This window comes from Capsicum annuum, chromosome 9, assembly GCF_002878395.1.
Source record: "Capsicum annuum cultivar UCD-10X-F1 chromosome 9, UCD10Xv1.1, whole genome shotgun sequence".
NCBI classification, from domain to species: Eukaryota; Viridiplantae; Streptophyta; class Magnoliopsida; order Solanales; family Solanaceae; genus Capsicum; species Capsicum annuum.
In genome coordinates this window covers 143,018,000-143,042,962 of record NC_061119.1, presented here as the reverse complement: position 1 = coordinate 143,042,962, position 24,963 = coordinate 143,018,000, and the positions used below count along the sequence as shown (strand labels likewise).

General features: G+C 37.6%; 1 protein-coding gene across 1 annotated transcript; it reads right to left on the bottom strand.

Annotated features, from left to right (window-relative positions):
• Nucleotides 1–2,154: 2,154 nt before the first annotated feature.
• On the bottom strand, nucleotides 2,155–23,849 carry LOC107841325 (methylcrotonoyl-CoA carboxylase subunit alpha, mitochondrial). Its single transcript, XM_047397019.1, has 16 exons — nucleotides 23,198–23,849; nucleotides 20,149–20,270; nucleotides 19,182–19,329; nucleotides 18,813–18,950; nucleotides 18,491–18,586; nucleotides 18,357–18,416; nucleotides 16,555–16,647; nucleotides 16,373–16,484; nucleotides 10,396–10,500; nucleotides 9,348–9,484; nucleotides 8,998–9,232; nucleotides 8,751–8,908; nucleotides 8,532–8,648; nucleotides 4,010–4,252; nucleotides 3,806–3,901; nucleotides 2,155–2,707 (listed from the first exon to the last, which is right to left on the bottom strand). The coding sequence occupies exons 1-16, from the start codon at nucleotides 23,684–23,686 to the stop codon at nucleotides 2,702–2,704; spliced, it is 2,355 nt and encodes a 784-aa protein (XP_047252975.1). The 5' UTR covers nucleotides 23,687–23,849; the 3' UTR covers nucleotides 2,155–2,701.
• Nucleotides 23,850–24,963: the final 1,114 nt, after the last annotated feature.

Here is a 24,963-nt window from a genome sequence, read left to right as displayed (position 1 = left end):
GGAAACGTTAAAATTTAGCGGTTAAATTTACAAACTACTCTTCAATAACCTAAACACCTTGACCTATTTAATTAGGATAGATAGAAAAACATTTGGGACAAAAATGTTAATATACAAGATAGATTTGAAACACTACCAAAGAATATGGTGTAGTGGATGAGGTTGCTCTTCCCTTAATCAGAGGTCTCGAGTTCGAGTCCTGGGTATGAAAAAATTCTTAGTAGGAAGTGTTACCTCGAATGGGGCCTTATCCAGCGTGAATCCAGATTAGTCGAACTCCAATGTGGGTACCGAATGGATGGGAAACCAAAAAAAATAAAAAGATAGATTTGAAACAAATTAATGGAGGTTAAAATTGTCCGAATGCGCATAGTTTAGGTGTAATTTGACCCTTTTTCGAAGTTGACTTGGGGATAACAATGAAAACTGTAAAATTTGCAAAAGAAGAAATGTACCTAAACCATCTTTTCTGTCTCCTTTCTCCTCCTTGTTATCTCCAATTTCGTATTCAATCCTAGAATGAAAGAGATGATCACTATCATTAAAATTCAATTCAATCTCCACCAAAGAAAAGTTAAAAAGATTTAAAAGCAAGATTAAACAAAAGTCGCATAAATTGATCAGAACAACAAAATAAATCATGAAACTTAGATCTTCAAAATTAATAAAATATATATTCAAGTATTTTCAAATATAACGCTGCACCCAACTAGCGTGTGACCTCGCAGAAGTAGGTTGAGAACCATGAAATCTCATATTTACATCTCAGTTGGCTAAGTCTTGGTCGGCGAACAAGTACTTACCCAAGATATTTATTAGGTTTCAGGTGGATGAATAATTTCTTCAAAAAAAAACTAAAAACCTTAGGAAATATGTAAATAGAAAAAATTATGGATGAATTAACTGACCTCAATGACCATGATTAATCTGCCAGCCACAAGGTATTGTAATAGTACAGAGAGATATCTGAGGAAATCAAAATATAATCTAGAGTTTCAAATGGAACAATCGGTGTGTATGTATGAGCTCTGGTTATTGCATAAATAAGATATTTAATGGTAGGTAAACAACAATTATTGCTTTATTATAGCTCATAGTTGTTATCATTCACCTATTTATAATCTACTGTAAACACTAAACAACAATTATTGGCTTATTAATTGTCCCATGTAATGTAAAATGAAATGATTCAGTCATTGTCCTTATTAGACGACTTTAGCTTCTTAACAATTTGGTCATATTTTATAATTTTGATTTTATCTATTGGGAAAGGATAAATAAAGCATAAACTTGCCTGATAGTGACTCATACAAGGGTAGCCACATCATTGTCATCAAATATATTATGTAAACTGCGTCATAGACATTGTCTTTACAAAGTCAAATAGCTAACCATTAACTTGATGATTTTTGTTGCATTTAAATTTACTAGTTATCTCTGTGCACTGATATTTAATTTACAGATATATAGAGATTCTCAATATGTTCTTTTTGGCAAATAATGCCCCATAAAGTGTCTTTTCCTCAAATCCCTTTATGCTGGGTGTGTTTCCTCTGATTTTCTTATCATAATCAGTTTTCATTTTTCTAAAAGAAAACACAGTTTTTCATATTCTATGAACTTTGTAAATTGAGGATCATTCCTTCTCACAAAAATACATTTCTAAGGGGTTTAAGAGCTAAGCTTAGAGGGAGAATTTTGTGAAGCATGTGTTACCTTAACATTTGAGTCACCCTTTTCTTACTAAGTAAATTTTGTGAGGTTATTTCTCTTAATATTTTGTACGTTCTTTTATACAATGAATTGCTCATCTAGTTGTGTGGATGTAAGGCAATCAAACAAACCTCGTTAAATTACTCTCTTTTGATATATTTATCTTTTATTGTCGAATTTATGGTCTTTCGAGATTTGTTAGTTTCAGCATTACAACAGATTATTTCGGTCCTCACACTTTCAGCTATGGTTAAACTCCCTGTCCTTTAATTCACTAACGGTTATAAAATCACTCTCAACATACAATGACTGAATATTCCTGTAGACTTGTCAAGTTTGATGTTCAGATTGCAACGTAAATGAACACAGAAAGCTCTAGCGCGACGGAGATTATTCTAACAGTTGCAAGGAAAATAACAATACTAGCTGTATAGATGCGTCTGAATTGGAATATTACTAGTATGATTACGTTGTCTGTTTGTGAAATCTCCAACAGAAGAGCCACAGGTTTCCTCCATGGAATAGTTCCACTGATGAGTTGAAAATGAAAGAGGGAAACGGAGTACTAAGCAACATTAATGACGGTAAAATGATAAAACATGAGAAACAAGACAACACAAAGCACGACTTTTTCTTGCAATACCCAACAATAAAAAAAGGCAGTCTGGTGCACTAAAGCTCCCGCCTTGCGCAAAGTCCAAGGAAGGATCCACCACAAGGGTGTATTGTACGCAGCCTTACCTTGCATTTTTGCCAGAACTTTACTCGTTTATCTTAGCAATGAATGAGCAACCATTGATCATTTTCCACTAATTCAGACAAATTTTGAGCTGGAAGACTTGGTAAATGTTTTGAAATACAGTAGATAAATTCCCAAGAGATTTTACATCTCAATGTTGTTATGGTTATACTTTAGGATGTACAGTCCTCATAGGAAGGTCATAGTACAGTTGTCTAGGATGATGTTGTCATAGCCTCAGGATAAACTTCAGTCCTGTCAAAGAGTGGAACAACTAACTCAGCATATGCTTTCACCATTATATGCTGATATAGTGATGATTTCGTTGATAATCATATGCTGATATAGAATGATGTTGATTCAACATGAAAGAATGTCCATTCTAACAAACATACTTCTTCACAAGAGACAAACTGCACAGATAGAAGGATCTACGTTGCTAAAACATGTATATATATATATATATATATCCACACACAGATTCATATCCTCGAATCTGATAAAACTGAATCTGACCTCTAGATCTGCACCCTTTACCCTTCCAAGTAACAAAGATAAGGATATTTGGCTCAAGCAGGAGCTAAGATGACTTTTGACTCAAAATGAGGGACCAGTTATGACACCAATGCATATTTTTTGAAGGCTTTTATAAGTCATAAGATACACATTTTTTCGTAAAATCAATAGGCAACGAAAAAGATTTGTACTGGTCACTAAACAAAGATGGAAGACGCCAGTGTTAAGGAGTAATGAGGATGGCAAACAAAGAGGAAAAAGACAATTAGATCAAAGAGTGAGCAAGCCTGGTTGACTCAAATTTTGCAGGTTTTCAGAGTGATATTTTGACCTTCTCTGGAGTATCATTACGAATCATAGTATTTGTGTGATTCGGTAAGGAAAGCTACCCAACAAGATTAAGCACAAAGTTCTCACTTCTATGACAATCCACTAAACATGCAGAATCAAGTGCATGTAAATCTTGACAAAGCACATCAAGGATATATATATATATATATATATAGTGCCCTTTTCCTTCCCCAAAGCCACTTCTTGCTGCAACATTGTTATGTTATTAATTCTTTTTGAGTAATTCATTCATCAATGAGAACGCAATAATATCTAGCATTCATATTATCCTACATTTGCTTGATGCCCAGAATGTTAAAAAAAAAGCCATGACAACCTGATGTGTGTTCCCGACGTTTAAAATGTAGCCTCTCTACTTCTTCGGAGGTAGCAGTATGGACTACGTACATTCTACACCCAGACCCCACTTGGTGGGAATACACTGGGTTTGTTGTTGTTGTTGTAAATGTGAATGAAGGCCATGAATCTTAAAAAAAGAGGACTAACCTTTAGCGCAAAGAGTTTAATACCATCCTGGACCGATTGGCCCACTTTGACTTCAAGCCCACTTACATAACCATTAGCTGGCGCTTTCACGACATGCTACTCATAGACAATGTATAGGACAGCGAAAGCAACAAATTAAAATCAGCCATAACAATTAAACCACTCAAGAGAGGTTATTTTGAGTTGCGGTTGTAATATACAAACCTCCATCTTCATTGCTTCTAATACTAACACAGGTTGTCCCTCCTGAACTTTCTCCCCATCCTTCACCAATACTTTAACCACCAGACCAGCCATGGGTGCAATCACGGTGCCAGAAGGATAAGATTTCGCCACCCTAGCAGGTTTGTCTATTGTTTCATCATCATCATGGATTTCAAGGCCCATCCTTTGTTTAAAGTGATGTTGAGAGTCGCCATACCAGATATGAATATGCTCAATTTGATCCTGCAAATATGGAAGTTTGGCTAGGTTAATTTTTAATCGAGTTTTTCCATTGAAACCACTGCATTTTTTATCAAGTGGTATCAAATTCTTAAGAACCAATACAAAATGTGCTAAAGATATGCAAACCCTTGACCCTTAGTCCAAAGTGTATTTAGTGGACTAAGTTGCACCGTTCCACCTTTCACTGGTAATACAGATATGTATACCTAGGATCACTAGAAAGTTAATCTTTCTCTCTTCTTTTTCCTTTTTCATTGGTTAGACTAGATTGGAAGTAGCATTAAAAAACAAGTGTTCTTAAAAGTGACATGCACAAAAAAGAAAAAAAGAAAGTTCATCGGGCCTAAAGTGAAAAGTGAGAAGACAAGCTCATGCTTCAAACCTTGAAGAATACCTAATATAGATAAATGCAGAACCCATCGGCAGACACCTAAAATTGACACGACCTTTCACCTAGACACCTCAAGTAAGCATTGTACATTTCAAAAACCTATAGTAGACCTTCGCTGTGTCATTTTGACACTTTTGCTATTATGGCTGTTAAGAATGAAAATAATCCCAAATTAGTGGTTAATGAGATGGCTGATCTCTTTATAAGGCTTGGATAATTCTCCTCCCTTTGAGCTAGCTTTTGGGGTATGAGTTAGGCTCAAGATCTAATTACATGGCATCAAAATAGGACCCATCTCACCCAAATTACATGGCATCAAAGTAGGACCCATCTCAACCAATGTTGGGTCCCTAAAGAATTAAAAATTGCCCACGCACCAAGGCGAGAGGTGGGGTGTTAAGAATGAAAAAAGTCTCACATTGGTGGTCAATGAGATGAGTACTCTTTTTTTAAGGCTTGGACAATTCTCTTTCGTTTGAGCTAGCTTTTGGGATGTTAGGCCCAAGACCTAATTACAATGGAAAATGAGTGTATCACACTCACTAAAAGCGCATGAGAAGCTTACATAAACAATTTATATTTTATTTTTCTCTTCTTCCCAATTTCTCCTACCACTGTCTCCCACCATTTCCCAAGCTTAAAACTCAAATCATGTTCTTCAATGGCCTCTCAATTGGTAGCCAAATTGGAAGAAAATAAATTTCCTTGACTGAAATTAATATGCAACTATATTTTCAGCACACAAAGAGGAGCAATTTACTCAAAATCGAATCTTAGATAATCTGACAGTCAAAGAATGAGGAGATATACAAAATTCTCAAAAATGAAACACATTATTTTATCCAAAAACTGCCAATTTCTCTACTACACTCTTTTTCACACCCATGTTTTACTTTTTAAAAAAGAAACCTCTCTACCAGTGCTTTCCAAGCTTCTTCATGTGTTATGGGTTGAAAAAGTATTGAAAAAAGGTGGATTCATTTTTTAGTTGTCATTGATTTTATTTTTAACTCTTTTGGGTTATTGGGTGTGTTTGGTATGATGGAAAATGTTTTCTGGAAAATGTCTTCTGATTTTTCCTTGTTTGGTTGTAGTAAAATATTGGGAAAATATTTTCCAAGATAACTCATTTTCCTCTATTTGAGAGAATATGACTCCCCTCATGGACCAAGGGAAGTCATTTTTCGAAAAATGACAAATGTAACTTATGCCCCCCACCCCAACAACACTCAAATTCACATGACTCATTTAATTTTTCATTACTTGAAATAAAAAATAGTGAAGCCCAAATTTTTTCCTTTTTCAATATTTGTTGAATGTATTATTATTTTCATATGCATAGAGGAAGACTTACCTATGTTACTTTTGTTAATTGCATATTCATTTTGTCATCGATGTAACTTATTTCACTAAGTTGAATAAGCTTGTTGTTCTGTTATATTTCTATTGCTTGTAGTATCTTGAGATTGTCCTGACAAAATGTTGAAAAGTGTCTCCTATATTTGCTAATTAATAGTTTCTTAAATTTAGTGATTGTAATATTCTAGTATTCGATATTAATATTATTTGCTATGCTTAAATTAGTTCTTATAAATTGTTGAGTTTCTAGAGACTGATATACTAGTTAAAAGTTAGTAGTATTTTCTAAAAAATATTTTTTCACTAACCAATCAAATACTAGAAAATATTTTAGCAAATATTTTTCTAAAAAATATCTTCTACTCAACAACCTAACACCAGAAAATATTTTTCGAAAAAAAATTTCCACTCACCAACCAAACATTAAAAAATAAGTAGAAAATCAACTTATTTTCCAAGAAAACATTTTCCACGGAAAATATTTTCCATCATACCAAACACACCCATTGTTAGAAATGATTTGGGAAAAAACTTTAAATTAGTCGTTTGGAGGTATCACAGAACAGACGATGCCGGGCCAGGCTTTGTTGGGGGTGGGGGTGGGGGGCGCTTTTGCAAAATTGAATTGTTTTTGAAGTCGTCTTGTAATGATGTGGAAAAAAATGCCATGTGTTATCAATTCAATGGTCACTTTTCATGCGTTTTGACTTTTAGTTTTTCTCTTTAATTGTTTGTGTATGTGTATAACGATGTGAGAAAATTAATATGAGTTGGCTCAATTCAATTAGTCAATTAATCCACGTAAGAAACATTTGTTACACGTGCATGTGAGATTTTTATAAGTTGGTGCAATGAGTGTCAAAATGACACAGCAGAGGCCTACTACAGCTGCTTAAAATGTACAAGGCGTACTTGAGGTGCTTATGTGAAACGTCATGCCAACTCTAGGTGTCTGTCGATGATTCCGCCATATATAAACTTAGTACTATAATGATCACAGTTTGTGTCACGGTTTGAAGTGCACATCTCTATGAAGCATATGGCTTCACCACGAAGCAACCACCCTCGCTTCACTGCTTTAAGCGACGACATGGTGGCTTTAAAATACACTGGTTAAAACGTCTACAATGTTGAGCATACATATGAATGTTTTTCTACTCCATCAACATGATATAAACAATAACAGCCATTTTATTGGTTTTTTCATTAGTGTATTCCTATTAATATTACAAATATAATGCATTTTAGTGGAAATCTGAACATTTTGAGATAACCGGAAATAGAAAGCATTCCATATGAGTTAGGAATACAAATTAATTCTTGGAAAGCCTAAGAATTGAAAAAATTGAGGCAGTTCCACAGAGCAATGTGCTATAATCTTGAACCTTAAAACTTTAGAGTTGATATCTATTGCGGTCATGCAAGTTAACGGATCTAGTCAAACTTGGCCAACTGGCATTTGTTCGTCAAATTAAGACTTGCTTTTCAGTCTTTATCTCAATACTGTAGCAAGTATGTATTTCTACCATGTAAATGATATGCATATACACGTATCAACATACATATGAGTGTGTGCATGAGTGTGTATTTATGCACATATGTATTTGCATTAGAGGGGAAAAAGCAGTATTAGGAATTTCAATAACTCCAATTTTGTAAGAACATCCGTCTGATAAGCTCCTTTTTTTTATTTTTGATGGGTAGACTGTTAGCTTGAGATGGAACTAAATGGAGAAACATGATCAGTGAGGATATAGATGCAGTGTTTGTTGTTGTATGATGAGCTTCTTTTTGAGGGTGTAGGAAGCTATCGTGCATTGCCGGTGATTATTTCTAGGCATCATAATATTTCAGGATCCCCTTGAACTAACACTTTTTATTCAGAGACCGCCTGAACTACTGTTGGTTCTAATTACCCACCTATACTTTACTATTTGGTAGCTTTCATCCCCCTCAGCACAATGACAATCCAGAGAGTAGATACACTCTCTTTTGGGCGATTGAGGTTGATGAGAATTTGACAAAATCATCTTCCAAGTAGACCATTTGCAATCGTTAATTATCACGTAATCATATAAAATGTCTTATTTGTTCAAAATGTATATTTCTTCTTAGTTCTTCTTAATATACCAGGCATATTGTACCTCAACATTGTATTTTTCTTATTTATCTTTTGATGCAACGATTAATTATTCTAGTTGTTCACTTTTCTAGCGAATTCTGAAAAAAGACTCTAGAACTCCATTATTTTAACACAAATAATCGGCAGCGAGTGCATCACACCTCCTTGGACTGAGGTCATCAGGGGGTGAGAGCTTCCAAATAGCCAAATATAGGGGTAATTAGGACCAAAGATAGGTTGGGTGTACACTGACGGGGTCGTAATATATTACGCCTTATTTTCTATTTGTTGTAAAGGGAAAAGATCTGGTCAGCCTCAGCCTAAACATAGTTGTGCACTTGTCAGTTAATATGCATAGGATAGGATAGGATAGCTTGACGATAAGGACCTGAAATATAAGGTGTTACCTTGAAGTAAGCTGCCAAGCAGACCTTCAAGCTTAAACCATCGACTTCAACTCTATAGTCATTGTTGCTTAGTTGTGTCACTTGGATCTCCAAACCAGGGGAATTGCTTTCTCCTGTCTAAAGATATGGATCATTTTGCTGCACATGGAAAAACTTAAAAGGCAAAAACAAATTCGACTATAGTCATTCTGTTATATCAAACAGAAAAATTATCAGTACCTCAACTAGGTATTTCCCATCTGGCAAATAGGTGATAGAGACTGTTAAAAGATTTGAACCACTATTACTGTATCGATTTTCCCATTCAAGATCCATTGTTCGCTTAGCAAAATGATGGACTCTAAATGGAGGATTACCATACCACAAATGGAGGCTTCCTGCTTAAGAGAACAGATCAATAAACTATGCATCAGCTGTCAGGACTAAAGCATGCCTTTGCTAAACACCACAGGATATATGTATTCACCAGGAGCCTTATCCTTCAATTTTGCAAGTTCCGTTTGGCAAATGCATGCAGCTACAATGGATGCAGCATGTTTGGCAGAACTATCAGCTTCTTGCGCTGATATTGGATTGGCACCATCTACGAACAGATCATCCTTGTACTGCTCAATAAAATGAGTTTCTACTTCACCATTTTGAAAAGCCCTATGACTGGCAAGCTTAATGATAAAGTCTATATTGGTGGGTAAACCAGCAACCTTCATTAAATGGCCAGATGGTTAGATCTCAATTACTAGAGTGCTCTTCATTATAAACTATTTATTCTGAATCAATACCTGCAAAACAAGCAAAGAACAAAATAAAAAACAATACCTGAAACTTTGACAGGCAATCCTTCATTTTTATCAATGCTGAAAGGCGATCCTGTCCCCATACTACTAGCTTTGCAATCATGGGATCATAATGCATGCTTACTGTGTCTCCTTCCTCAACCCCAGTCTCAACTCTAACTGCAATATGGTATTGAAGTCATGTGAGTGCAAAATATACAGTTTAACAATAATTAGCAATTTGCATAGTCAGAAAGGCAAATAAGCTGATGATCACCAGCAGAGAATCCTCCATGGGCTAGTCGCAGAAAGTCATTTAACTATAGCAGCTAGCTTTATTAAATATGTTATAAATATGTTATAGCATGTCAGAAAATTGTGGAATCAGCCAATGATGGCTGCGTATCGGGTAAGCGGCAGTGCAGCCCTTCCCCAGACCCTGGGATCTCCGGACAATGGGCTGCCCCTTTTTTAATCAGTCAGCAAATTGAGCAACCTGGCTCAATATCTCAAAGGTCTTGAGTAATTGATACAAGCTCAAGTTGAAGAGCTCTTGGCAAGGCAGTGTAAAAGGAAATCCAGCTGGGGAGAGAGACACTAATTTAGTTCCGAGTCAAATGATTGCATATAACAATATTTGACATAAAAAAGCTGATAGATCTCCCAGAAAGCCATTCATACATTTTTTCTGAGTGGATGGGATTTTAAGATAGAAATTCATTTTTATATATAGCAGCAACCCGTGGAGATGAAGATCTTCAGAAATGAGAATGGGTAGCAAGTCCTGTTATTCTTATTCATCATCAAGGAAGCAGTTATGCATCTGCTCGTACATTTGCAGCTGGGTCATGCTTTTTACATGGAAACTTGATTCACATTTAAAATTTGTGCTACTATGGTCAGAAAAACAATCTACGCAAATCAAGGAACAAAGTGAGGTTGATATGATAAGAAGTTAAAAGAACTGCTCAAATATCTTGCTTCCCTCTAGAGAAACTTAGGGCTCTATCATGTTTCCTCAGTGGCAACCCACTTAAAGGACACCTAACGTAACATTTCATAAATCAGGTGATCATAGTATGGATCCGCACCTGCTGATGTAACTGTAACAGGACAATAACGATGAAGAACACCAGTTGCTGGAAGAAACCCTTTTGGAACATTTTCGGCATAAATTCGGGCTTCAAACGCATGACCTGTCATCAAACTGACAAATATTAATATCTATGAATTCTCCCATATGCTTTAGGGTTAACATCAACTCAAAACTCCTATATTTGTTTCTAGTAATAAGAGCGTTTCCTGCAGCAGTTTACTTCAGAGAAGATTTTTCACAAAGGAATTCCATTGATAAATAATAAACTTTATATCATGCTCATATTGTGCTAGTCCAAGTTCCAAATGGGAAACTTCCCCTGAACCATTCCATGCATCGACTACATCAACAAGAAGAACAACTCTTTGTTATAAGGAAACATATTTCCATCCATGGGTTAAGGGGTCGTTTGGGTGCTGGTTAGATCTACACCTCTATTGGTAATGCAGAAATTAGTTACGAGGAAATTTATGTATATTTTATGCAGAGTTAAGTTATGCAGGGTTTCTCTTTACCCCTCCCCAGGAGCTCGCTTTTATGCAATTACTCATATATTAGTAATTCTATCTTTTATCCTACTTAAAATAAACATAGATTCCCTCCTAATTTATACGTGTATTAGTTTTGAGGGTTTGTAAACTGGTAACCAAACAACGTACTTGGTGTGCTGAATTTTATACATAGCAACAAAAATGTTACCAAGCATGGTACTTGTTACGTTGTTTCTAACACATGTATAATTCATTTCCTAAAACCAATAACCAAACGAAGTACTCTATTCAGATTGTGTTGTTAAAAACTATAGAAATGTCAATAACACCAAAAGTTATGCTTTTCAGCAAGCATTACCGGATCTAGTTATGCTACAAAGATGATATTATATTGATCAAGGCATCACTTCCAGCAAACGGTTCTCAACTTCAGATAAGCCTTTGAGTTGCTGTCGATACTACGACACAACAAGTTTCGGTTATATTATTTGCAAAAAACACAGACATATCAGTTAAACTTATGTGCAAGTGATTGTTCTACCGATCCAAGTATTTATCCCTTTTTTAAAGTTGAGAAATTTCACAAAAAGCCCCAATTTGGTGCAAAAAGAAAAAAATTACAAGATGTGCATGTGACTCTGATCAAGTCATCCATCAGTTTCCACCAAGTTTGACCAACTATTCATACAACATGATATCATCTCTTTACACCAATATAAGTGAAATAGAAAAGATCTACAAAATATTATCTACACCATTCTTACTATTATGTAAGACAATCTCCAATTTGAGCTGTAATGAACGTAACTTTTGAGCCACACTATTTATGGAACTAAATTGCTTTGAGTCCAAGCAATTTCAAATTTATCATCCAGAGACCAAAAATCCTAAGCAACTTTTTACATTCCAGGGAAGTAAAAGAAACATTATATATATATATATACAAATATATATACACATATATATATACATATCAACAACAACAATAGACCCAGTATATTCCCACAAAGTGAGGTCTGGGGAGGGTAAAATGTACGCAGTCCATACCACTACCTCCGAGGAAGTAGAGAGGCTGTTTCCGATAGACCCTCGGCTCAAGATAGAGAATAATATACCAAGGTCCGTAATGAGACATGAAACAGGATGTATAGCATAATAGAGATAAAAGATAAGAAATAATAACCCTAAGTATCAGAGAAATAGGAAATAAGAGGAATACGAACAATACGGAATAGGGAACAGAAAATGGATAACCATGTAATAGTAACATGCACTCACAGACCTAATACACCCACCATACCCAAACTCTCCTAACACCTAGCCACAACCTACACACTCACACTAGCCGTCTACCCTAATCCGCGCCCTCCACACCTTCCTGTCTAGAGTCATGTCCTCAGTAATCTGAAGCAGCTCCATGTCATGCCTAATCACCTCCCTCTAATATTTCTTTAGCCTACCTCTACTCCTCCTGAAGCCATCCAAAGCTAGCCTCTCACACCTTCGAACTGGGACATCCGTGCCCCTCCTCATCACATACCCAAACCATCTCAACCTTCCTTCTCGTATCTTGTCCTCCACCGAGGCCACTCCCACCTAGTAAGGCCACACATCCAACGCAACATTCTCATTTCCGCCACCTTCACTCTTGAAATATGAGAGCTCTTGACTGGCCAATACTTCGTTCCATACAGCATGGCCAGCCGGACTGCCACTCTGTAGAATTTGCTTTTAAGCTTAAGGGGCACCTTCTTATCACACAGCACTCCCGAGGCGAGCCTCCACTTCATCCAACATGCTCCAATACGTTTTAGACATATCCTCATCAATCTCGCCATTTCCCTGAATCATAGACCTCAGATACTTAAAACTATCCTTCTTACAAACATCCTGAGAATCCAACCTCACCACCACACCGTCCACCTGACTCGAGTCACTAAACTTGTATTCCAAATACTCCGTCTTGGACCTACTCAACCTGAACCCCTTAGATTCCAGGGTTTGCCTCCAAACCTCCAATTTCTCATTCACACACCCCCGCGTCTCATCAATCAGCACTACATCATCCGCAAATAACATACACCACAGCACCTCACCTTGAATACTCCGCGTCAACACGTCTATCACCAACGCAAAAAGGAACGGGCTAAGAGTTGATCCCTGATGCAAACCTGTCTCGACCAAAAAATGCACTGAGTCTCCTCCCGCCGTCCTCACCCGAGTCTTTCCTCCATCGTACATGTCCTTAATAGCTCTGATGTACGCCACCGGAACTCCTCTCACTTCTAAGCATCTCCAAAGGACCTCCTTAGGGACTTTGTCGTACGCCTTCTCCAGATCGATGAACACCATGTGCAAATCCCTCTTCATTTCCCTATACTGCTCCACCAATCTTCTCACTAGGTGGATCGCCTCTGTCGTCGAGCGACCAAGCATAAAACCAAACTGATTCTCCGAAATGGACACTACCCTCCTCAATCTCTGCTCAGCCACCCTCTCCCAAATCTTCATAGTGTGACTCAACAGCTTAATAACCCTATAGTTGTTGCAACTCTAAACGTCACCCTTGTTTTTATATAATAAAATCATCGTACTCCATCTCCAAGTCTCAGGCATCCTCGCAGTCTTGAAAATGGCGTTGAACAATTCAGTCAACCACCTTAAGCCTACCCCACCAGCATACTTTCCAAAATCCACCGGAATCTCGTCAGGCCCCGTCGCCCAACCTCTCCGCATCCTACGAATAGCCTCTCTGACCTCCTCTACCTTAAAACGTCTACAGTAACCGAAATCATGGCTCTTCTCCGAGCGCTCCAACTCCCCTAACACAATGCCTCTGCTCCCCTCCTCATTTAAAAGTCAATGAAAATACTCCTGCCATCTTTTTTTAATGTGACCATCTTCCACCAAAACTCTATCATCCTCCCCCTTAATGCACTTTACTTGATCGAGGTCACGCCCTTCCTCTCCTTAGCCTTAGCAAGCCTATACAACCTATTTCCCCCACCCCTTCTCCTCTAACCCCACATACAAGCTCTCAAACGTTGTTGTCTTAGCAGCTGCAACCGCTAACTTAGCCTCTTTCCTTGCAACTTTGCACATCTCTCTATTCACCCGCCTCTCCTCTTCGTCTTTACTCTCAATCAACTTAACATACGCCCCCTTCTTAATCTCCACTTTCTTCTTAACTTCTTCATTCCACCACCAGTCCCCCTTATGTCTTCCTACCCGACCCCTCAAAACACCCAACACCACTCTAGCCATCTCCCGGATGCAGCTGGCCGCCTTATCCCACATGACATTCACGTCCCCCTTACACTCCCACACCCCCATTCCCGCCACCTTCTCCTCTAACGCCAGCACACTAACCGGCGTTAAGCCACCCCACTTAATTCTAGGTCGCCCCTCTCCGGCCATACTCTTCTTGATAAATAAGTCCATCACCAGAAGCCTGTGCTGAGTCGAAAGATGTTCACTCGGGATGACTTTACAATCCTTACAAAGAACCCTATCCCCCTTCCTAAGCAGCAGAAAGTCAATCTGAGTCTTGGCTGATGCGCTTCGGAAAGTAATAAGGTGATCCTCCTTCTTCGGGAAGCTCGAATTCACAACCACCAGCCCAAAAGCCCTCGCAAAATCCAACAGAGCAACCCCCTCACCATTTCTGTCGCCGAAACCAAACCCTCCATGCACATCATCATAACCTCCCCAAAAAACCCCAATGTGCCTATTGAAGTCCCCCGCTATGACAATCTTCTCCGAGCTAGGCACGCGCTTCTCACCACCTCATCCAAAGCCTCCCAAAAACTCGCTTTCACCTCCTCTCCCAAGCTCACCTGCAGTGCATACACACTACACAGACGCAACGTAAACCCCTCAATGATCAACTTAATCGTCATCAGCCTATCACTAACCCTCTTAACCTCCACCACCTGCCCTCTCAGCTCCACATCCACTAAGATGCCAACTCCATTACGACGCCTCTCACTACCTGAGTACCAGAACTTGTACCCATCCACATCCCTGGCCTTAGAACCTACCCACTTAGTCTCTTGAACACACACAATATAATCCTCCTTTTCTTAAGAATCTTCACGAACTCTACGAACTTACCCTGAAGGGTACCTATGTTCCAAGACCCTACCCTCAGCCTATCTCCTCTCGCCTCTCGCCTACCTTTTCCACCCCTCCCCGGACCATCCTGAACACCCAGCCTATGCTTCCCACCCACCCCTGCCCTCCCCTCTACCCCCTCCCAAAACCGCCCCAAACCCCAACTCCCTCGACTCCCTTGGACATGACCCTACTCCATCATCAACCCCTACAGCCACTACTCAATAATCGTAACAAAGCCCCGACAGACCAGTAGACAGCCTGAAAATAAAGACTGCAACAGTATGAAAATAGTAGGAGAACAACAAATATGAACGAGAATACACTGTCCCACTAATAAGCTAGCCGGGCACAACTATAGTCACAGAAACCGGTAGCAGACAGACACAAAAACAATAACGAAAAACGGTAAAACAACACAATACACGGGAACTAAAACTGTAAGGCGTAACTAGAGAAATAGGTTCAGATGTCACCGGATTACTGCTTTTGCTGGTTACGGCAGTGTTGATGTCGAAAATGGGTTGCCGGAATATAGTTGCTGGAAAGAGGTCGCCGGGCGTCGCCGGAAATATCGCCGAAGCGTCTTCTTTGTTGTTGCCGGAATCTGGTCACCGGTCGTCGTTAGGCCACCTGTTTTAACCTATTCCGGTCGGTGCTGCACCTTACGCCGTCGCCGGAGTCGAGCCGGCGGAAAACCTAGATCCGCCGGCAATAGCAGTTGCGATGTGGAAAAGAAGACTCGGGGTAGAGAGAGAGCTGGGGAGAGAAAAAATTGGGGGAAGAGAAAGGAAGAGAGAATGGTCCCTTACCTGCTCCGGCGCGTCAGCTCCGTCGCCGGTGTCGAAGTCGCTGGTCAGTGGAAAATGACCGTTTGTCAAGAACGTTAGGGGTTAGCAAGGAGAGAGAAAAGGACCAAATTTTACTCTGTACGCTTCGTCAAATTCACATATATATGTATATGTATATATTTGATAAAGGTAAAGTTGTATTCTTCAGCATTAAGGATATGCTGGCCACCTCCAAAAAGTTACAAGCTATTTCCATAATTACATAGATCCTAGGAAATCTACTAGTTGTTCTACTTCTTCTAGACCTTCTTTACACCAAAATACAAATTGTTATGGCAATTTTCTTTAACCTTCTGAATAGAGTTAGTAATATTCTCAAAACACATAAGGTTAAAAGGAACATTATATATTAAGAGTCATGCTATTGAGTTCTAACCAGTCTTGGTATATCTAGGTCAATAACCCTAGGCTAATCCAGGAGGTCATACCAAGAAAGCACTTTGCGCCCCCCCACCCCCCAAAAAAAAAAAAAAGAGAGAGAGAACTGTACAGCAAGCTAACCAGTGCGAACTCTAACCTGAAAATGGCACATCGGACTGAGTCAAGGGAAGAGGCTCCCCATTTGCAACACGTATTTGCCATTCTACAAGATCTTGACCAACAATCATCTCTGTTACTGGATGTTCAACCTGATAAAGAGTGATTATATCCTCTGCTCTACAGAACTACAAGGGCAGGGCATAGCCTGATCAAAAGTACCTGAAGACGGGTGTTCATCTCCATAAAATGAAATTGTCCGGATTGTGTATCAACAATAAACTCAACAGTTCCTGCACTGTGGTAATTGACTGCCTTCAAACATAATGGATGGGCTTGTCAGGTCAGGAGAAACAATTGAGAACAATACCGAAAAAGGATTTGAACAGACAGCACTAAGGAACAGAACATAATATCAGAGGTTTTTCCACGGAACATCTCTTCCAGATAGAGGATAGTGATACTAATTGATCAAGAATTAACTTTATCATTAAAAAAAATCTGAATAGGAACTCAATACAACAATCACACGAGTGAGAGTGAGAGAGAGGGGCGGAGGGAATATAAGATAGAGAGAGAAAATGGAGAAATCCGTTTTATTGGTCATCTAATGGCAATATAGCAGAGTTTTTCAAACTCAAATCTCCTTACAAAAATAAAGAATACGAAAATAGAAAATAATTACTAATAAAAGATGCAGGTTAACCTCTGCAGTCAAATATAGCTCTTAATTGACTACTATCTATATCAAGCTTCATCCTTGTTTTAGACAACGACTGCAACTATCATATAACACGATGCTGAGCCTTTTTCCGTTCGATCCCACACCTTATTTGTGCTTTGTGCTTAAAGCCTCAACTGACCTTAGAGCTTTTTTGCGCTTTTAGCTTTTGATAACACTACTTGACCTCTAATTACATTGTTTATCTAGGCACAACGCCTATTCCTAGTGTTCTAGTAAGTCACATTGTTTATCCAGGCACAACACCTATTCCTAGTGTTCTAGTAAGCCACCTACAATCTCTTACTCCTCCACTGAGGTTGAGTATTGTGCAGTTGCTTGTGCCTTGTCTTAAATAAACTAGATCACTCACTTGCTCAAGGATCTTCATGAGCGACTCTCTGCTCCTATAGTACTTTCTGATAACCCTTGGGCTCACGCACATTCCAAAAAAATTGGTACATCAAACCAAAATGGAGTACCTTGAGGTTAATCTTCACTTTGTTCGCAACCAAGTACACAATGGCCTAATCTGAGTATCCCTCATCCACTCCACTTATCAATTTGCAGATCTTCTCACCAAACCATTGTCCAAGCCCGTTTTCCTGCGCATGATTCCTTAGTTAGGCGGTGTCTTTTCACACCTAACTTGCAGGGGCATAGTAGTGCATGTACTACTTATCACTTGTAAATCTGGATGAGTCCTACTACTCAGCACTTGTTGTGCATTAGTATGAGTCCTCTTTAGTTAGTTTAAACTTTAATTTTGTATTAACAATATTTTATCATTCAGTTAGTTTGTTTCCTTATTGTTTATCTGCTCCTAGATTCTAGGAGGTAACAACAACAACGTACCCAGTGAAATCCCAGAGGCTGTTTCCGACTAGCTTCTAGGAGTTAGCTTAGCATAATTTTTTTCGTCTCCTTTGTATATAAACTCCCTTAGACATTAACTATACACATATTTTCATTCTACTTCTCTACAATGATAATTGTTTGTCTCCTTATGGCCATGGGAAATCCCCACCTCATGAACAAACTTTTGGGTTGAATCAGACCAAAGGTTCGTTTCTTCACTGTCTTGTTCTAACTTCTAAGTAATTGCTGAGACTCATGTACACGTGTTAATGCACAATAAATATTTTATGATAGTTAAAGATAAGCACAAATATATTCTGGATTTCCGATTTATCAGTTTCCGCCAATAAAAAGTAAAGGTATTTTAAAACTAACAACCAATAAGCTTGACAACTTCGAGAAGACTACGTAATCTGCACAGAGAAAACAGACAAATTCATCTGACCTTAGCTGCAGATATAGCTGCTTGACCCAGATGGGAGCGGAAGTCAGAGCTCACATTAGGCTGCAGATAACAAAGTTTTGTCAAACCTTTTAGGCTACTTCAAAAGAAATAAGAAAATAACAAAAAAGTCTTACAGCTGGAGCTTCCTCTATTATCTTCTGGTGCCTTCGCTGTACACTACAATCTCTCTCATAGAGATGTATTATATTACCCTGTTTATCCCCAAATATCTAACAAACAAATGAAAGCAAACTGGAATTATATTTATAAAGTATGAAAAAGGGCAACAAAGGAAAATACAACTACAACTAATATGCCTCAATCTCAAGCTAGTGGGAGGTTTTTCTAAAAAATGTTCTATTTTTCCCCAACTAGTTGAGGTTAGCTATTAATCTAACTAACAAGAAAACAAAAACTGGAAGGACCAAACAGTCGATCAAACATAACAAGAGCTACCTGGACTTCTATATGTCTTGGTTTAGTGATATATTTCTCCAGTAGGATTGTACTTGTACCAAATGATGCAGCTGCCTCACGTTGGGCTCCCAGGAATGCGTCTGTAAATTCATTCGGACTCTGAACAATCCTCATACCCTGAAATTATCCAGGTCAGTAGACAGTAATTTTCTACTATAGAACAAGATAAAGAAGAGCACTTCTTCAGATATAGTACTTTAGCTATCCTGTTCTATAAAATTTCTTCTTATAGTGAAATCTTTAAAAGTAATGGCCGTACACAGTAAGATTAAAGTGCACAACTCAAAATCTAGAAGTTAAGTTTGTTTTCCTTCAGCAAAATAAGTAGAATGTTAACAGAAGGCAGACCTTCCCTCCACCTCCATGGGTTGGCTTAATTAAAATAGGATACCCAATCTTGTCTGCTTCCAACTTCATAAAGTCAATATCTTGCTCATCACCATGATATCCTGGCACAAGTGGAACCCCAGCTGCACCCATTATTCTCTTTGAAGCACTGATTGAAAATATCCAGAGAAAGAAAGGAAGTAAGCATGGCTTGTCAACAGCCAAATGGAGCTGCATACTGCTAATTTACAATCTTATTGAAAGTCTAGCACTTGACAGAACCCACAGGAAAGAAACTTATGGCAGATCATTTCATAGAACTGCATGCCAAAAAAGCTAGCAGGTCGATGAAATGTGATTTAACATTTGCCTATATACACTCTCTAAGCCATTGCTTAATCAATAGGAGAGAGAAGCTGAAATAATAATTCACAGACAGGTGATATAAGACTAACATTTTACTCATAAGTTTGATAGGATTATTGTCATGTTCCATGTTAGTTGCACATCAGACCTTTGAAAATGTGGTGCTTATCCCCCATGAAACACACTTGAGACTTAAGTCAACTTTAAAAATCAATTGCTATGCATAGACAACCACTAAGCTTGCTGCTACGCATGAATCGACATCCCCGTCTAGCACAAACACTATCAGCAATCATATTAATCCCAATGTCCCATTCAGCAGTTTTTAAATAGCCAAAATGCATGCAGTAGATGCAAATTTCTGTCTGGTGCATAGAGTTAATACCTATCTATGCAGTAGACTTTTAACCTAATTCCTTCTCCTGCTGAAATCGAACAAGGGCATGGGCAACTTCCTGAGATGATTCATAATCCTAATTCAAAGTTAGGTCTTTTAATCTCCCTTGCAAATTAGAACTAGCCATTTGAATGAGTCAACTGTTGTAGCATGAATTAATTTGATAAAAACAAGTGGAATACACAGGCATAACATGATAGCAAGTGGAATGGAAATGATATCTACCTTTTATCACCCATGTCGCGGATTGCAGAGGCAGGAGGTCCAATAAACAAGAGATTCTCATCCTCACAAAGTTGAGCAAATTCGGCACTTTCAGATAAGAAACCGTAACCTGGGTGGATAGCCTAATTATAAAATAAACAAAAATATAAACAAGAGATCCTAACCGCCAAAAGTTTAATTTAAAAGTACGGCAACTTTAAATACGTGAATCACAGGGAATTTGGAATTATCATGAGTCCAACAAGGAAAAGAAAAGGCCTACACAAATATAGAAACAAGTATGTTTATTGTATTAACTATTTCTTACTTGGAATTCTTTCCAAGTGGCAAGAGCGGCCATGTTTTCTACTTAGGAAATAAGATAACTGACGATGCACCATAGAATCACAAACTCTAGCATCTAGTCCCATTGGACTTATCATTAAGACATAGCTGGATCTGATGCACTTACCGAGTAGAGTGCAATGTAGTGCACCTGTCATATATTTTCATAAGGTGGATAGCTAGGTAAAAGAAAATCATGGGATTGTCTCTTGTATCTCCTTTAAAGAAAAGGTAAAGTCAGTTATTTCTAGAGATGTGCATTGATTTTTTTAATAACCGAGGTGTCCGGATCAACTTGTGCCCACCTTAACTAATTCCATAGATACCTGTCACCTCCCACAATTGATTTTTTCTTTAAATAACCGTGGCATTCGGATCAATTTGTGCCCACCTCGACTAATTCCAGAGATACTTGTCACCTCCCGCTAGCAACACATATATGTACATTGATATATACAACAATAAATTGAAATGCATAATTCCACAATTAAAGGTAAACAAAAAATAAAACAATAAGCATTGCTTTGACATCCAATTTTAAACCATTAGCAGTCCCCAAAACTGGAAAAAAAAAAGTATGCATTTATATCCAATATGAACAATAATATAATTAATGTATCAAAGTTCTTGCTTGAAGAATATGTTTCTGGGACAACCGAAATGAACATATTGTTTATGATGAAAAACAAAGTCATTGTTGAGGCTCATATTCAGTGGTCTTTAAAGTCTGGTACCTGCAGTTTTTGGTGGGATGATTGGTTAGAAGTGGGGCCTCTTGCTTATCACAGAAATCTCCCTCCTAGGCTCAAAAGAGTGACTGTTTCTCAGTTTTTAAAATGGAAATTGGGATGAGGACATGGTGAGACAGCATACCCCTCCATCTTTCCTTGGTTTTGGGTGGACCTTTTCAATCTATTTTATTATACACGCTTAGTGAAAAGAATGGGTTTTGATACACCTAGGACATGGATTCTATATGAACCAATGGATCGTCACAAGTCGTTACTACTAGCAATGACTTCCTCTTTCATTACTTCATTATTTCCATATCCCTCTCCTTTGTTCCCAGTTACTAAGCCTCTCCAGACCATACAAGCGCGCCGAGCCATGCGAAGGGTTTGGTTAAGATAAGCCAGATTCCACCAAGTATACAAATGGAACCAAACCATACATGTCCTCCGATTATATCTTCTAAATCGTCCACACTAACAATCTATCCTTCCCAAAATGTTTTTATATCCCCTAACAACATTAAAATGTCTATTTTTCTCTTAATGAGATGATTATAGTCACGTGTTAGCATTTGTCCTGAATTTCGTAGTTTACTTGAATTTTATCATAATTATGTTTTACTTCAAAAAGGTTTCTTCGGTGGAAAAGATTTCCTTGTTGGAAAAGATCTCTCCCATAATTAGTTAATTCTTTCTTGGAGAAAAGTTTTGGACGTTTATAAATAGAAGATTTTTCCTCTAAAACCACAACACAATAGCATCCACAATGTAGTCCTTCTTCTCCCAAATATTTTTTATGTTTTTTGATTAATTTTCATAATATGTTGGTCGTTGGACCAAACATATCAATAATATGCTTTTTCAGTATAGTTTTATTTGTCATTTGATTTATCGCCACCATGGTTTGCAACTAATAGCTTCCGCATGACGCCCTATCAATTTCAAAACCAACAAGTGGTATCAGAGTCTACAATTCAAAGGTTCGATAGTTCAGATGAGGAAATTTTGAGATCAAAGTTGCAACCACCTCGACGATAAAGAAGTTTTTGTCAAAAAAAAAGGGTCAAGATACTACATGTGGAAAAGAAAATTCAAACAAATTTTTCAACAATCCTACTGCTAATCCATCTTTAAAACCAAAATCAATTTTCAACCCATACTTGCTTAAATGCATGGGCTCCAACTTTCAACCCTTGCTAATTTTAATGTTTGGGCTCCTTTCAACTCATGCATATATACTTTTAATGTACAAGCTTCACTTTAAACCTTTGATCACTTCCGATATACAAGACTCCACTTTCAATCATGTTCACTTATAAAACAAGGCTCAAATTTTCAATTCAAATCATTTTTTAATCATGGTAAGCAGCAGTGATATATGAAGAAGAAGATGAAGATCAATTTTGGTAGAAAATTCAAACCAAGTGGAGATTTTTTAGGATTTGTCGTGAATTTTCTAGTTTACTTAAATTTTACCATAATTATATTTTACCTCAGAAAGGTTTCCTCGGTGGAAAAGATTTCTTCCATAATTAGTTAGTTCTTTGTTGAAGGAAAAATTTTGGACTTCTATAAATAGAAATCCTTTTCTTAAATCACAATACGATATGTAGTCGTTTTCTCTAAAATAATTTGTATGTTTTTTGATTTTTTTTCATAATATGTAGGTTGTTTGACCAAACATATATATGCCTTTTTAATATAGTTTTATGTGTTATTTGATTTATCGCCATCATGGTTTGACGTCAATCAATTTCGAACCCAACAACACAAACATCTATAACTTATTTTGGACCTTAAATTTTAAGTTTAAAAAAAAAAAAATTCGTGTCTACGTCAAACAACATCACATAAATTAGGATGAAGGGAGTGACACTATATAGTTAAATTGGAAGTCAACCACAGTTACATAATCGAGGAGGAGAATTGAATATATATATATATATATATAGAGAGAGAGAGAGAGAGAGAGAGTGACTCAGAGAGAGACATACCTGAGCGCCAGATTTATTAGCAACATCAATAATAGCAGACGAATTCAGATAACTGAAACGAGCAGGCGGAGGACCAATTCGAAAAGCTTCATCAGCGGATTTGACGTGTAAGCTATCTCTATCAGCATCACTATAAACAGCAACAGTACGAATCCCTAATCTCTTAGCTGTTCTAATTATTCGACAAGCAATTTCCCCTCTATTTGCTATCACTATTTTCTCTATTCTTTGGCTATTATTATGCCAACTTGTGGAATAAAGTGACGTTTGTTGGAAAATGTGGTTTTTTGTATGTAATTTTCGCCGGAGTATCAAAGCCATCAACGACATTGTTAGCATTAGCAGTGGTGAGCTTGGGCTAAAGAAATGACAATTTAAAGATGGAATGTTTTTTTTTTGTTTGGTAATTGGTAATTTTTTGATAATATAAGAAGGAAGGTTTGATCCAATATGACGTGGAAATGTTGTGGCGAAACAAGACGTGCTCATTTTAAATTCAGTGTACTGGCGATAAGATCATCTTTATATTGTTTAGATTTGATTTGATTTTAGGTAAGTTTTATAAGATCAAAGCTGTTAAGTAAAAACAAAGGCATTTGATTAGATTTTAGGCAAGTTTTATAGCTTGGCAAGCTTATTATTATTTGAAAAAGAAAAAAAAAAGAGTTATTGAATTAGGATATAAGGAAAAATGAGTAAAGGAAGGTGAATTAAACAGTCAAATAAGTGAACGTATTAAAATTCCCCACCTTGACAAGTTAATGTTTGACAATAGTATTTCTTCTGCTTCTATAAAAGAAATATAATTACAGTGCTTATCGTCTTTTTGATACAATTGAACTTATTTGTGCATCAAAAGTATGTCTTACGGTCTCAACTTCAATTTAGAAGTATAAGTTTACAAAAATTACAGTGCTTATCGTCTTTTTGATACAATTGAACTTATTTGTGCATCAAAAGTATGTCTTACGGTCTCAACTTCAATTTAGAAGTATAAGTTTACAAAAAGATAAATAATGTAAATAAAAAATCAAATAATTGAACAAATAGAGATTAAGAACGAATCTTTAGCGTAGGCCAAGTATGAGATCTTTCGACTTAAGTCCGAATGTGGCCGAGCTCGAGTATTACAGCAAAGGAAGTAATAAACAACTAAAGAAAAACAATCAAAGCTTAAGAAACAAGTTAAGTTATTTTATTGCTCGTAGATTAAGGATGAATCAGAAATCAAATCCTTAATAATGGGGGAGGGGTGCCATTAGGGTACAGAGAGCCTTTGAGCCAATAGGATGACGCTATTTGCTAAGCTCATGGTACTGTGTCCAATATCCATAGGTCACTTGTCCTCAAACCATTTGGGATTGCCAGCTCAATACGTGTATCTCACGCGATACAATCAAGAGCTACCCAAACACTCGTATCATCTGATACGTTGTCCTCTTTATCAATCCTTAGTATACAGTCATTATCCCTAGCTAGTCTCGAGCGCCTTCGTTCTTTGCGTGAGTACGCGTCTTATCGTGTTGATGTTGCCCTCAAAATAATTTTATGATGGTCGACTTCACTCATATCTTGCCCAATCGACCTAAACCTATACCGAGCCTTTTTTTTCCCATACAGATAGTTCCTTCGTCTTTCGGGCGCAACATTCAAAGTGGCCAAAAAAGGAAAAAGAAACAATTCACCACGATGCAATCGCTTTCTCTCTTTACTTTTCATGTGTGCCTACCACCAATTAGTGCTTCCTTCATCTGTAGAGTCTTTCT

Excerpts from the sequence above, each read along its gene's own strand:
- LOC107841325 (XM_047397019.1), bottom strand. The coding sequence starts at position 23,686 with ATGAGCACGTCTTGTTTCGCCACAACATTTCCACGTCATATTGGATCA. Across the intron at positions 18,417-18,490 it reads TAATAGAGGAAGCTCCAGCT|CCTAATGTGAGCTCTGACTT; the intron begins GTAAGACTTTTT and ends TGTTATCTGCAG. Across the intron at positions 8,909-8,997 it reads ATTGAAGGATAAGGCTCCTG|GAAGCCTCCATTTGTGGTAT; the intron begins GTGAATACATAT and ends TCTCTTAAGCAG.